Source organism: Macaca fascicularis, chromosome 12 (assembly GCF_037993035.2).
Source record: "Macaca fascicularis isolate 582-1 chromosome 12, T2T-MFA8v1.1".
NCBI lineage: Eukaryota > Metazoa > Chordata > Mammalia > Primates > Cercopithecidae > Macaca > Macaca fascicularis.
This window is the reverse complement of record NC_088386.1, coordinates 64,504,073-64,519,906: the sequence shown is the minus strand read 5'-3', so window position 1 is coordinate 64,519,906 and position 15,834 is coordinate 64,504,073. Positions and strand designations below refer to the sequence as shown.

The window sequence follows — 15,834 nt, the reverse complement described above, 5'->3', positions numbered from 1 at the left end:
CAGAACTAATCAAAATAGAAACAAAAAAATACAAAGGACCAATGAAACAAAAAATTGTTTCTTTGAAAAGATAAAACTGATAAACTGCTAGCTAGACTAATCAAGAATAGAGAAAATCCAAATAAACACAATCAAAAATGAAAAAGAAGACGTTATAACAGATACCACAGAAATACAACAGATTATCACAGACTATTATGAACACTACGCTGGTAAACTTAGAGGAAATAGATAAATTCCTGGAAACATGCAACCTACCAAGATTAAATCAGGAAGAAATAGAAAACCTGAACAGATTAATAACGAATAGCAAGACTGAGTCAGTAATAAAAAATTTCCTAACAAAAAATAAAAGCGCAGGACCAGAAGAATTCACAGCTGAATTCTACCAAGCATGCAGAGAGCTAATACCAATCCTCCTGAAACTATTTTAGAAATCAAAGAGGAGGGAATTCTCCCTAACTCATTCTGCAAGGCCAGTATCACCTGATACCAAAACCAGACTAGGACATCACAAAAACAGAAAACTACAGACCAATATCTCTGATGAACATAGATGTAAAAATCCTTAACAAAATAACTGAATCCAAGAGCACATCGAAAAGATAACACACCATGGTCAGGTGGGATTTATACCATGCCTGCAAGGATGGTTCAACATATGCAAAGCAATAAACATGATATATCACATAAACAATATTAAGGGAAAAAAACGATCATTTTGATAGATGTAGAAAAAACATTCAACAAAATTCATCATCCCATCTTAATAAATATTCTCAATAAACTAGGCATAGAAGGAACTTACTTTGACATAATAAAAGTCATAAAAACCAACAGCAAGCATCATACATAATGGGGAAAAGTTGAAAGAATTCCAAGAACTGGGACAAGACAAGGATGCCAATTTTCACCTCTGTTATTTAACATAGTACTGGAAGTCCTTGACAGAGCAATCAGGCAAGATAAAAAAAAAAAAAAAAGGCATGCAAATTAGAAAAGAGGAAGCGAAATTATCCCTGTTTACCGATGATATATTATTTCTAGAATACCCTAAAGACTTCACCAAAAACTCTTAAATTTAGTAGGTGAATTCAGTAAACTTTCAGGATACAAAATTAATTTACAGAAATCAGTAGTGTTTCTATACACCAATATTGATGTAGTTGAGGACCAAATCATGAAGGTAATCCCATTTACAATAGCTACAAAAAAATACTTAGGAATATATTTAATCAAGAAGGTGAAAGATCTCTCTAAGGAGAACCACAAAACACTGATAAAAGAAATCATAGATGCCACAAACAAATGGAAGAATATCCCATGCTCATGGATTGGAAGAATTAATAATATTAAAATGACCATACTTCCCAAAGCAATGACTGATTCAATGCAATCCCTATCGAATTACTAATGTCATTTTTCACAGAATTACAAAAAAACAATTTTAAAATTCACATGGAACAAAAAAAAGAGCCCTAATAGCCAAAGCAATCCTAAGCAAAAAGAACAAAGCTAAAGGTATCATATTATTTGACTGACTAAATTATACTACCAAGCTTTGCAAATAGACACATAGATCAATGGAACAGAATAGAGAACCCAGAAACAAAGCCACATACCTAAAACCAAGTTATCTTTGAAAAAGTCAACAAAAATATTCTTTGGAGAAGTGACACCCTACTCAATAAAAGGTGCTGGAAAAATTGGACAGCAGCATGCAGAAGAAAGAAACTAGACCCATACCTCTCACCATTTACAAATTTAACACAAGATAGATAGAACACCTAAACATAGACCTGAAACTATAAAAATACTAGAAGAAAACCTAGGAAAAACTCTTCTGGACATTTGCAAAGAATTTATGACAAAGTCCTCAAAAGCAAACACAACTAAAACAGAAACAGACAAATGGGACTAAATTAAACCAAAAAGCTTTTGCACAGCAAAAGAAGCAGTCAACAGAATAAACAACTTATACAATTGGAGAAAATATTTACAAACATTATATCCAGCACACAGCTAATATTCAGAATCTATAAGGAACTCAAGCAACAACCAAATAATTTCATTAAAAGGTGGGTGAAGGATATGAGCAGATATTTTTCAAAAGAAGACATACAAGCAGCCAACAAACATGAAAAAATGCTCTACATCACTAATCATCATAGACATGTAAATTAAAACCACAAAGAGATACCATTTTACACCAGTCAGAACAGCTATCATTAAAAAGTATAAAAACAACAGATGTTAGCAAAGATGTGGAGAAAAAAGAATGCTTATACACTGCTGGCAAGAATGTAAATTAGTACAACCTTTGTGGAAGCAGAATGGAGATTTCTCAAAGAACTAAAAATAGAACTACCATTTCATCCAGTAATCCCACTACGGGGCTGTATTAGGGACAGCGTTCTCTAGAGGGACAGATCTAACAGTATATATATCCTATTATATATATATATGTATGTACACACATACATACATATATACATATATAGGAGTTTAGCTATACAGGCGTTTATAGGATATGTATCCTATTTTTTACATATATAGGAGTAATAGGATATATATCATTTTATATATATATATATATAGGAGTTTATTAAGTATTAACTTATATCATCACAAGGTCCCATAATAGGCTGTCTGCAAGCTTGAGGAACAAGGAGAGCCAGTCTGAGTCTCAAAACTGAAGAACTTGGGAGTTCGATGTTTGAGAGCAGGAAGAATCCAGCAGGAGAGAAAGATGTAGGCTGGGAGCCTAGGCCAGTCTCCTCCTTTACATTTTTTTTTTTCTGCTTGCTTTATATTCGCTGAGAGCTGATTAAATTGTGCCCACCAGATTAAGGGTAGGTCTGCCTTCTCCAGTCTACTGATTCAAATGTTAATCTCCTTTGCCAACACCCTCACAGACACACCCAGGGGATCAATACTTCGTATTCTTCAATCAAGTTGTCACTCAGTATTAACCATCACATAGGCATATACAGAGGAAAAGAAGTCATTATTTCAAAAATATACCTGCACTCATATGTTTATTGTCACACTATTCACAATAGCAAAGACACAGAATCAATCTAAATTTTTATCAAAAGAGGATTGGATAAAGAAAATATGGTATACCATGGAATACTAGTCAGCCATAAAAAGGATAAAATCATGTCTTTTGCAGCAACACGGACAGAACTGGAGGACATTACCCTAAGTGAAATAATTCAGAAACAGAAAATGAAATGCCACATGTTCTCACTTATAAGTGAGAGCTAAACAATGGGTAAACATGGACATACAGGGTGGAATAATAGACACTAAAGACTCCAAAAGGTGGGAGGATGAGAGGGAGATGAAGGTTGAAAAATTACCTATTGGATACAATGTTCACTATTCAGGTGATGGGTGTACTAAAAACCCAGACTTCAATATGCATGTAAGAAATCTGTGCTTGTACCCCCTAAATATACAAAAATGTTTAAAAGATAAAAGAAGCAGTTTTTAAAAATGTGATCACGTTTTCTTAGCTGAAATTCACACACACATACACACATAAAGCCTTTGAGGTCCACAAGGAAGGAAACCTAGAACTGTTAACTTGTTCAAGATGACACTGCCATTAGGTGATGGGGCCAGGACTAGAGTCCAGGTTTACCGAATCCTAGTCTATAGAATTTGCCAACATATCACATTGTCAGAGCTTAGTACATGATAAAAGCTTACATTTTAGTTCCCTCCTCCGTTTCTTTCTCTCACATCACCTCTCCTGACCATAAAAATGACCCCCCTCCCCGCCCCAAGCATGAGTTGTACAGAAAATCCTGGATAAATCCACAAACAAAATCAAGTCCATTGGGTAAGGAGGGCCCCAGCCACCACTGTGGATTTCACATTGCCCCCTTGTGGTAAGAGAAGACATCACATTAATTTCAGAAAGGTAGAGAATCGGAAACACCCAACTGTGGTTAACTGAATTTCTAGTTATATGGTGCCATAACCTTTTATGTTGAAAATCTTTGAAATAATTTATATTTTTTGATTTCCTAGTAGGTGCAATATCCAAATATAAAATGAATCATCTTTTATTCCCTCAACAGATCTGTATTGTCTTCCCCAGATACGGTGCTGGGGACTGGGGAATGCATATCAGTTATGATGCTTTCCCTAGTGGAGTTTTCAGTCTGTAGGGAAGACAATATTCAACAACAAAAAAAACCCCACCCATCATTCAGCAAATATTTACCACCTATAGTTTTCCAGGCATTGTATCTAATGTTGGGCATAGAGTGGAGGACAAGAAAATCATTGTGTGTTTGTGTGTTGCTTGCACAAAGCTGGCATTCTAGTAGGGAGAGGCTGGGGAAATGCATTTCACTGGGCAATAATGTTAGTGTAGAAGGTGTAGGGAATGGGGTTGGATCAGAAAGGTGTAGGGATTGAGCAACGATGTGAGTGTAGAAGGTGTAGGGAATAGGATTGGATTGGAAAGAATCCAAGCCTATGTCCTGGATGTCTGTTTTTTAAAAGAAATCCAAAATGTCAGCTTCTTTGCTGATTATTTCTTTCTCTCTTATAAAAGCAGAGCAAAGAATATACTCACCCAACTCCACCCAAACTGTGCATATGAGCTCCTGTGGAGAGTTCTGACTGTCCTGTCAGGAGATGTTTCTTCTGAAACTGGCTCTTCTAGTTACTTACCACATCCTGTGTGCCCTGGGATCATGTCATACCTCTTCTCCCGGTCTCCATTTCCTGTAAAATGAAGGATTTACAAAGATGATCTCTAAGATATCTTCCAGCTCCAGTGGTCCATGAAATGGCTAAGTTAAAAAAAAAAAAAGAAGATTCAACTATAATTGCTGTCCTTCTTGAGCACCTGCTTGGTCATTGGTGGTGACAATGTTCTCTGTGTTTCTTCTGGTGACAACCAGAAACCTTAAGATGGACTTAGAGACTTGAGGGCTATAGGACCAGAGTAGGCAGCATCTAGCTGATGAAATCCAAAGTCTGCTCGTCGTTCTTGTTCTCACAGGGTTATATTTGCTAAGAGAACGATGCTGAACAAACCACTATTTTTCCTCCCTGGTAAAGTAGGTTGTCTCTTTGCATAATTATCATGTGTTCATTAGTAAACTCACAGCGTATAATTGTGAGTCTGTTTATAATTGCTCTACTTTCCTTCTGACATACCTAAAGGGTACAAGATGCACATTTGGTGTATTGAGACCACACTGTGGGAATGATTGGGCCTTATTAGGAGCCCAGTTGCCAATCTAGCTAAGCCTCAATATACACGTAAGGCGTAATTTATCTGCTTCACTTTCCCTGTGTCTATTTGACTTGGAAAATGTGCCAATGTTCCAAGCACAGCAATTGGGATGTAGCATGCTAGGGAAAAAAAGAATAGACGTGAGAGTCAGCCAGCTCTGGATTTGTAGCAGGTCTCTACTCTGTACTATCTGTATATATTTGGGTGAGTGATTTATCCTTGATTAATTTCCTCATCTGTATAAGGAGCAAGAAAATCTACCTCACTGGGTTGTTTTGAGAATCATAATTCCTAATTTAAGTTAGAGCACGTTAATCCACACATTTGACATGTGGTACATAGCAAAAGGTTGATGAATGTTAGTTTTCTCCTTAACCAAACTTAACCATTACAAAAATAGCAAAGATGGGTGCCCAAACTACAGCTAGTCAAGGAACAGAGGAATCTACGGATGGATAGCCCTATGGAGTTGCATTTCAACAACAAGAACATACAAAGAAATTGTGGAGCAGAATTTTGTGAAAAAAGATTATGGATAGAGAGATGTCCAATCTTGAATTGGACAGTTGTATGAATTTTAACATTAGCTAAATGCTCTTTTTTTAAACACTGAGAAGGTAAGAAATGCAAAAAGCTAAAAGAGCATACCCAGAAGAAAACCACTGCACCAGCAGCCAAAAAACAGGCATCTCCTTATCCAGTAATAACCACTAACTTAATGAACTTGAACAAACAACTTGATGTTTGGGGCTTTATTTTCCATCTGTAAGAGTTAAATGGGAAAATCTGTGGTTTTATAGATTATCATTATAAAAGGTGACTTTAAGGAGGAATGGGAATTGTGGCATTGCAGTTTGGGGTTTCAGGGTAGTGATTTTAAAAATCTTTATCTTCAAATTCTTGACATTTTAGACTCTGTAAACTTATGAGTCATGCTATGCTGGGAAGAATTACTGTGCTATTTTCTGAACCCGCTTTTACCAGTATTGAGCACCACGAAGACCCTAGAAACTTTATCCTACAAACAGTAAAATTTCATTAATTTAGAACCCCTCCTACCCACTTTGTAATTTGCCATAATTTGAATGGGTTACTTTTGCTTTACAAAAAAAGGATTTGTTAATGGAGTAGTACATATTGTTCGCAAGGAGATTTATTTGGCAAATAGTAGGTACTTAGTAATATTTTTGAATAAATGGTTTCCTTTGAGCAACTGTTTGTTGAAACTGTTTTAATGACTCAAATTAATTCAGGAAAATGAATAAAGATCTATTGTATAGCTCTCTAATGCATACTTATTCTGACCTTCCCAGTTCCTTCACCTGGCCTGAATTTAAAAAGTTCTGTTATGCACAAAATCCATTTCACAACAAGGCAATGTCGTTGGATTGTGTTCTTTCATTTTTCTTATTGCAACAAGATCCTCAGTTACTTGAACAAATGTCTGTAAATTCAGAATATGTTTGAGCGTAGTTTACTAAGCATTATACACTAAAAACTCCCCCTCACAATGGCCATAGCTTTTTAGGGGGTGGGGGAAATGTTTCAGGTTCTGGTGAGTTAGAGGCAACAACCTCAATATCAGATGAATGAAATTTTTTTCTCTCTTAAGGTAATTCCAGTCAATGCTTTGATAGTTTCTTTTTTAATGATGTATATTCTATAAAACTAATTAACCGGCAAATTACCTGAGTGAAAGTCATATTTTGTTTCATTTAGTAATTGAGAAAGACATGGGTCAAAATATTAATACTGCTTTGAGTTTTGTCACAGATAACATTTCCAGATCTCAATTCCCTCCCTCCCTCCCTCCCTCCCTCCCTTCCTTCCTTCCTTCCTTCCTTCCTTCCTTTCTTCTTTCCCTTTTTCCTTCATGACTACCTCTCTCATTCCCTCCCTGTTTGCTTCCTTTCCTCCTTCTTCCCTTCCTTCCTCTCTTCCTTCTTCTGTCTCTCCTTCCTTTCCTTCCCTCCTTTCTTCCTTCTTTCTCAGCTTTATTACTTAAATGATTTAAGTCATTTCATCATCCTTTTCATCTGTGTCAATGAAAAACCAACACGATTGCCTAAAAAGGCAAAATAACAAGACAACAATTCTGTAAGTCATCACCATTGGTTTTCATTCACCAGGTTTTCCATTCCACAGAGGACTGTAGTACATTGTCATCATATTCATAGCTAACTTTCGTTTAATTACTAGCATGTTTAAAGTGGAACCATGATTTAAAAGACTTTATTTTTTAGAGCACTTTTAGGTTTACAGCAAAATTAGAGGAAGATGCAGAGATTTCCCATATACCCCCTACCCCTCTACATGCATAACCTCCCCCATTATCAACATCTCCCACCAGAATGATACGTTTGCTACAATTAATGAGCATACATTGACACATCATTATCACAGATCCACAGCTTATATTAGGGTTCACTCTTGGTGTTGTATATTTTATGAATTTGGACAGATTATAATGACATGGTAAGAAAAATTCATTTTAAACATATAAATATATTTATTTTTCTATTGTTTATAATAACAAAGTTACCTTGCTTACTATCTTTCCAAGACTTTTGCACTTCCTGATAAAGATGAACAAAGGTCACAGATCAATGGTGTGTGCCTACTTTTCGTAGCAATGGGCTGTGTATCTCTTTTCACCCAATTTCTACAGGTAAGAAATGTTATTTTTCAGTAAGTGATTTAGTTATATATCCTTTTTTCTCATTAAAATGTCTCTAAAGTCTCTTTCTTCATGTTTTAGGGATATGCCTTTGCTAAATCCGGGGAGCTCCTAACAAAAAGGCTACGTAAATTCGGTTTCAGGGCAATGTTGGGGCAAGACATTGGCTGGTTTGATGACCTCAGAAATAGCCCTGGAGCATTGACAACAAGACTTGCTACAGATGCTTCCCAAGTTCAAGGGGTAAGCTATGGGAGGGGAAGTAGAAATGTATTAACTGCATTGGCATTCTTTCGTTAGAGCATTCTGACATCACCTGCATGTTTCCTATGGAATAGGGACTAGTGGGATGGGGATATCCTAAAGCCACATTTTCCACTGCTCCTACCACTGACAAACAGCAGCTAAAGCACAGTGTCTCCCAGGCAGTGCCCAGAATCAGTGTGTGGCATGCACCAAAATCTGTCAGGGTTTTGGATTTCCTCTGAGTCTAGCTTTCCTGAGACTCATTTCTGAGATTGTTTTCAGGCCCAGAGGCTCAGCTTCAACAAGATTCAACACCACCCCCCAGAGGGTGGGGAAACAGGGCAAAAGTCTCCTTACTCACACAGGACCCCAGAGTGTGGTTTAGCCTTATGAACAGAGAAGCTGTCCTGGGCAGCCTCAGCAGGAGCCCAGTCAGGAAACTGAGGGAAAGAAATGATTTTTATCTAGAATCTTGAAGGTATCAAAGAGCTGACTTTCTGATTAAGGTAGGCAGAGCTGTGGTGTGTAAACCCCAAAACCCACAGCCTTGTTCAAAGGGCTTACACACATGATGAGGCTAGACTTTTATAAAACCAGGTGTTTGGATTAAAGTGAAGAGAGCCAAATTTCCCTTCCAACATCTCCACCCACTTTCTATGAATTTTTTTTTTAAACCCGGAACTTAAAATTATTTTTAAAAAAGAAATAATATGTTAATAAATTTTTTAAAAAACAAAAACAAAGGAAAAAAGTTTTTAAGTACAATTTTAAAACTGAACTATGGTCTGTGAGGCTCTTGGAAGAAAAAAACTCACTGGATTGATAGTACTGTAGCATGTCTCAACTCCTAGACAGTTTAACCAAAAATACCAAAAATTATATGGGACAATTTCAGTGGATCGTGGAATCCTTTTATTCAGGGGGAAATCCCTATAAATAGTTCACTTTCAATTCATCTAGGCTTTTTCTGTAAGCACATGTGTTTCCCATAGACTTAGGGTTGCACTCTACATATGTGTTGCAGTCTTTCTTTCTTCCCGTAAAATAATCTAAGGTGAACATATTTTTGTCATTATTCTTCTACAATAGATTTTAATTAATGCACAATACTTCATTTTCATCTACTGTCATGTCTTAAAGGATTCTCTAGTTACGTTTTTCCCCCAGGTTTTTTCCTCCTTATAAGCAATTTATATCATTTTACATTGAGCTTGCCACATCCTTGATTATTGTCTTAGTTCTCAAAATATAATCACTGAATCGATGTATAATCATTTTGGAAGATTTTGATATGTATTGCATAACTGCTTAAAGAAGGTTCGTTCCAATTTCACTCTCATCATTGGAGTATTGTAGTCTACTCCCCTTACTCTTAAATTTAGGCTAAATAAATAAGTCATAATCTTATCTCTTCTATTTTTGTGTCCTTCAATCTGCAAGGAACTTTTGAAGGTTATTTACTATCACTAGAATTCAGAGAGTAGCATCTAATTATCTTACAAACACTTATCTTTTTAAAAAGAGGATTTTCTCAGAATTTTTCTAATACTTTTGTTGTTTTTTAAAAAATAAGATTGCTAGCCCAGGTCAAATTTATCTTAAGATTGGTGTGAGGTAGATTTGGCTTTGTTTTCTTGAAGCTGAATAGAAAATATTCCAAAAATATTTTTTAAATATAGATTACGTTTTCCACTGGTTTGAAATGTTTCCTCCAATTGTGAATATTAACTTTCCATATATACTTAGAACTATTTGGAGATACTCTAGTCTGAATTGATCAATTTGACTTATTCTATTTAAAAACTTATTGTTTTAATTCATAATTTTTTTGAATTTTTGTAGATAGATACCAAGTAGGTGTATATATTTATGGGGTACCTGAGAGGTTTTGATACAAGCATGCAACATGAAACAAGTGATTATGAAGAATGGGGTATCCATTCCCTCAAGCACTTATCCTTTGTGTTACAAACAATCCAATTACACTCTTAGTTATTTTTAAATGTATAATTAAGTTATTTACTATAGTCATTCTATTGTGCTATCAAATAGTATGTCTTATTCATTATTTCTTTTTTTTGTACTCATTGTTTTAATTCTTATAACTTGATACATTTTAGTATCTGGTAAGGCAAATCCCTGCACACTAATTTTTCCTCTTCAAAATTCTCTTATCTATTCCTGGATGTTAATTATTTTAATGTACTTTACACTCATTTTAATTTCTTCTTAAAAATTTGTTTTTATTATGGTCACATTCATATACACACATACATACACAGTAGGATTGCTATTGTGGGAGTAAATTTTCCTGAGAGACATACAAATAAGACTTTAGTTTTTACCAAGATTCATAGTTACATTAATATGTCCCACTATCTTGCTCACTTTTTCTCATGTATTTTTTCCACTATTTTGAATGAGACGTTTTTCTCAATTATATCTGTAAATTAGTTGAGATGAAAGCTGTTAGTTTTTGTATACTTATCTTAAGGACTTTCCATGCTCTCTTGTAAGTTTTAATTTTAGAAATTTAATATAGTCTACTGGGTTTTCTAGATATATAATAAAATGCCAGATATAGTTCTGAGATATTACAGGTTTGGTTTCAGACCACCACAATAAAGAGAATATTGCAATAAAGCATGTCACACTAATTTTTTGGCTTCCTAGTGCATATAAAAGTTGTGTTTTACACTATACTGTATTCTTCTAACTATGCAATAGCATTATGTCTAAAAATAAAAATAAACAATGTACAGATCTTAATTTATTAACAGCAACTGACTGATCATGGTGGTGGTTGCTGAAGGTTACAGTGGCAATATCTTATAAGACAACTGTGAAGTTCGCCTCATCAATTGACTCTTCCTTTCATGAAAGATTTATTTGTAGCATGTAATGCTGACTGATAGTATTTTACCCACAGTAGAATGTCTTTCAAAATTGGATTGAGTTCTCTTAAACCCTGCTGCTACTTTATCAACTAAGTTTATGTAATAGTCTAACTCCTTTATAATCATTTCAATAATGTTCATAGCATTTTCACCAGGAGTGGATTTCATCTCAAGAAACCACTTTGCTCATCCATAAGAAGCAACTGCTTATCCATTCAAATTTTATCATGAGATTGCAGCAATTTAATGCAGCACATCTTCAGACCCCGCTTCTAATTCTAGTTATCTTGTTATTTTCATGACATCTGCAGTTACTCCCTCTGAAGTCTTGAACCCTCAAAGTCATCCGTGAGGGTTGGAATCAACTTCTTTCAAGCACCTATTTATGTGGATATTCTGACCTCCTCCCATGAATCACAAATGTGTTTAATGGCATCTAGAATGGTGAATCCTTTCTAGAAGGTTTTCAATTTACTTTGCCCAGTTCCCTCAGAGAAATCACTATGGCAGATGTAGCCTTGTAAAATGTTACTTCTTAAATAAAAAGTCTTCAAAGTGAAAATGACTCACTGACCCATGGGCTGCAGAATTCATGTTGGGTTAACAGGCATAACAACATTCATCTCCTTGTACATCTCCATCAGAGCACTTGGGTGACTGCGTGCATTGTCAATGAGCACTAATATTTTTGAAAGCTATATATTTTCCTGAGCAGTAGTTGTCAACAATGGCTTAAAATATTCAAAAAACTGTGTTTTCAACAGATGTGCTGTCATCCAGCCTTTATTATTCTATTTATAAAGCATAGGCAGAGTAGATTTAGCATACCTCTTAGGGGCCTAGAATTTTTGGAATGGTAAGTTTCAGCTTAAAGTCATCATCTGCATTAACCCCTAACAAGAGAGTCAGCCTGTTTTTTGTAAGTTTGAAGTCAGGCATTGACTTTTCCTTTCTAGATATGAATGTCCTAGATGGCATCTTCCTCCAATAGAAAGCTGTTTTGTCAACATGGAAAATCTGTTATTTGGTATTGCCACCTTCATCAATGACCTTAGCTAGATCTTCTGGAGAACTTGTGGCAGCTTCTACATTAGCACTGCTGCTTCACCTTGCACTTTTACATCGTAGAAATGCTTTTTTCCTTAAACCTCATGAACCAACTTTTGTCCCGAAGGTTCCTCACTTCTCTCAGCCTTACTAAAATTGAAGAGAGTTATGACCTTGTTCTGAATTAGGTTTGGCTTAAGGGAATGTTGTAGTGGGTTTGATCTTGTCTCCAAACCACTCAAACTTTCTTCATATCAGCAATAAATCTGGTTCACTTCACTTGCTCATTATTTGTGTGTTCACTGGAATAGGAATAGCACTTTTAATTTCCTTCAAGAACTTTTTTTTTTTTTTGCATTCACAGCTTGACTACCTGTTCAGTGCATGAGGCCTAACTTTTTGCCCGTCTCAGCCTTCGACACACCTTCCTCACTGAGCTTTTGATTTAAAGTGAGAGACGTGTGACTCTTTATTTCACTTGAACATTTAGAGGCCAAGGTAGTGTTATTAATTGGCCTAATTTCAATATTATTGTGTCTCAGATAATAGGGAGGTCTGAGGAGAGAGAGAGAGAGAGACAGAGAATGGCCAGTCAGTGGAGCAGTCAGAACAAACACATTTATTGAATAAGTTTTCAGCCTTATTTGGGCGTGGTTCGTGGTGCTCTAAAACAAATACAACGATAATGCCAAAGGTCACTGATTACAGGTCACCATAACAGATATGATAATGAAAAAGTTTGAATATTGTGAGAATTACCAAAATGTGATGCAGAAACATAAAGTGAGCACATACCATTGGAAAAACGGCACCAATAGAATTGCTCTGCATATGCAGGGTTGCCACAAGCCTTCAATTAGTAAAAGTCACAATAACCACAAAGCAAAAAATGCAAAAAAGATCATTTTATCTCTTTTTTCTTTTTTCATGTTTATACTCATATTATTTTATTTTCTTATTATATTAGCTAGAGCTCATTGAGAAATAAGAGTGGTAGTAGAGGGGATTCTCTCAAGCAAGACAAAAACTCAAAACTACAAAGTAGACATGTTGGACTTCATAAACTCAAAAGTTGTATATAAACAAATGATAAACTAGAAAAACATTTATAATGAATAGTAATATCCCTCATATAACCATATTATGTGTAGTGTTCCTAAAACCATCATGAATGATACTCGTGAGAATGGGGAATAACTGACACTCTCATAAAATGTACAAACTTTTTCAATGTTTTTTGGAGAGTAATAGTAAATAATAGTAAGCAAATGTTTTGGAGAATAATAGTAAATGTTGATATCCCCCCCAAAACTTTAGAGTTGCTTTTCAAGTATTCTGTAATGCCTGACAGTCCTTGCCAACCAGAAATTCTTTTTTTTTTTTAATTATATACTCTTTGACCAGAATTCTCATGAGTGAATTCCCTCCTGTTGTGTAAGAATGTGTGTTCAAGGATATTTATCATTTTTATATTAACCAAAAAATTAATAAAATTCCCTGGAAACTACCCAAATATCCAGCAACAGGAAAATAGCTGAATCAATTAGGATACATTTATACTGAGGAATATTACACAGCTATTTTTTAAAGTGTTCCAGTATATTGATCTGGAAGGATAGTTAAGTAACATTGATAAGTGAAAAAAAGTCAAAGTACAAAGTAATATGTAAAGTATGAGTCCTTTTTGTAAAGAAAAAAATAAATATATATGCATATATTGTTAAATATGTATGTTTTGTTTGTGTCTTAGGCTGTATTATTTTTAATTTTTAAAAAAATACCAATTGAATAAAATGTAAAAGGAAGCAAGGACATCCCAAAGAACTGCAAAGTTGCTTTTCAAGTACTCTGTAATGCCTGACAGTCCTTGCCAACCAAAAATTCTTTTTTAAAAAAAATTGCAGTAAAACATTTGTAACATAAAATTTACTACTTTAACCATCTTTAAGTGTACAGCTGAGTGGCATTAAGTACATTTACATTGTTGTGCAAGCATCACCACTATTCATCTCTAGAAATGTTTTACCGTTCCAAACAGAAATTCTGTACCCTTGAAGCAGTAACTCCCCATCCTGCTCTCCCTCCCCTCAGCCCTGGCAACCACCATTCTACTTTCTGTGTCTATGAATCTGACTACTCTATGTACCTCATCTAAGTGGAATCATATGAATTTATCCTTTTATGTCTGGTTTATTTCATGTAACATGATGTTTTCGAAGTTTATGCGATAGTATGTATCAGAGCTACATTTTTATGGATGTTTATTTTATGGATATATCATGTTTTCTTTATTCATTCATCTGTCAGTGGACATTCAGGTTGTTCGGCTATTGTGAATAGTGCTGCTATGAACATAGGTGTACAAATGAGAAATTCTTGATTTAGCCTGTTAGTCTCCAAGGAAGTTAGCACTAACACATGAGAATGCTTTGGGACACAATTTTATATTCCATTTGTGTCTTCAATTCAATATAAAGATGCAAATTATTCCTGAATAACACTGCCTTAGCATCTAATGGTGACTAAAACCTTACCTGTGGTTGTTTTACATTTTTTTGTCTTAAATAATAATGTGTTTCTACAATTTTAAAAAGAAGTGATGTAATTGTCCTCACCCTAGTATTTTCTGCAGAGTGTACCAAACTTTGGTCATACCTGCCTAGCTGCAACTGAAACGAAGATTTGGAACCACTGGATACTCTGATTAGTAAGATATAATTACCACAGTGGTCCATTATCCATCTACATTGGGACTGAATCCATTTTGTCCATCTGCATTGACTACATAGCTGTGTATTACAGCAGCATGTAACTTTGTACCAATGAGCAGGCTAAGTTCAATGAGAATCAAAGTGGTATCTTGCAACAGTCTTGTATCAACTTCAAAAACATAATTATAGAGCAAGCATTAATCTTCATTGAATAAGTAATACTACCTCAAGCCCAATGACTGGATATCGTCAAACAAGCCAAATGCATCAGTACCTGACACATGTGTAGCCCGTGTTTAGGGCTGCATTAATCTCAGACAAACTGCTCTTGCACTGACACTCATAAAATGAGATTAGTCAATAATGAACTTTGGATAAGCTATGAATAAAGAACCTTTTAATTAATTCAGCCTTCAGATACATTATGGGAGCTCATCATTTAAAAGAACTTAATCATTTAAAAGAAATAAACTTTTTGAACAGAGGACTACCATATGACCCAGCAATTCCACTCCTAGGTCTATATCCAAAAGAATTGAAAGCAGGGACTTGAAAGGTGCTTATACACCAATGTTCATAGCAGCATTATTCACAATAGCCAAAAGTTGGAAATAACCCCAGTGTCCATCAATGGATGAATGGATAAACAAAATGTGATATATGCATACAATGGAATATTCAGTTTTAAAAGGGAATGAAGCTAGGTGTGGTGGCTCATGCCTGCAATCCCAGCACTATGGGAGGCGAAGGTGGGAGGATCACTTGAGCTTAGGAGTTTAAGACCAGCCTGGGCAACATAGTGAGACCTCATCTCTACTAAGATTAAAAAATTAGCAGGTGTAGTGGCATGCATCTGTGGTCCCAGCTACTTAGGATGCTGGGACAGGAGGGGTGCTTGAGCCCAGGAAGTCAAGGCTACAGTGAGCCATAATATGACACTGTCCTCCAGCCTGGGTGACAGAGACCTTGTCCCAAAATAAATAAAATAAACAA

General features: G+C 35.4%; 1 protein-coding gene and 1 long non-coding RNA gene across 15 annotated transcripts in view; one reads left to right on the top strand and one right to left on the bottom strand.

The window, feature by feature from the left end:
- LOC135966544 (uncharacterized) overlaps positions 1 to 5,007 on the bottom strand; it is a 44,546-nt gene extending 39,539 nt beyond the window's left edge. For 5 of the 6 annotated variants that reach the window (XR_010579908.1, XR_012421196.1, XR_010579905.1 and 2 more), the window contains exon 1: positions 4,595 to 5,007. This is a non-coding gene — a long non-coding RNA (uncharacterized lncRNA). The remainder of the gene's footprint in view (positions 1 to 4,594) is intronic. The other variant, XR_010579907.1, reaches the window with a different exon arrangement.
- Positions 1 to 15,834, top strand: part of ABCB11 (ATP binding cassette subfamily B member 11) — a 112,738-nt gene that overhangs the window by 81,117 nt on the left and 15,787 nt on the right. For 7 of the 9 annotated variants that reach the window (XM_015432329.4, XM_074009388.1, XM_045367203.3 and 4 more), the window contains 2 exons: positions 7,827 to 7,931; positions 8,022 to 8,183. In XM_015432329.4, the coding sequence (XP_015287815.2) occupies positions 7,827 to 7,931; positions 8,022 to 8,183 (267 nt within the window). Of the gene's footprint in view, positions 1 to 4,576; positions 6,548 to 7,826; positions 7,932 to 8,021; positions 8,184 to 11,394; positions 11,639 to 15,834 lie in introns of those variants that run through there. The other 2 variants (XM_074009390.1, XM_074009391.1) reach the window with 2 other exon arrangements.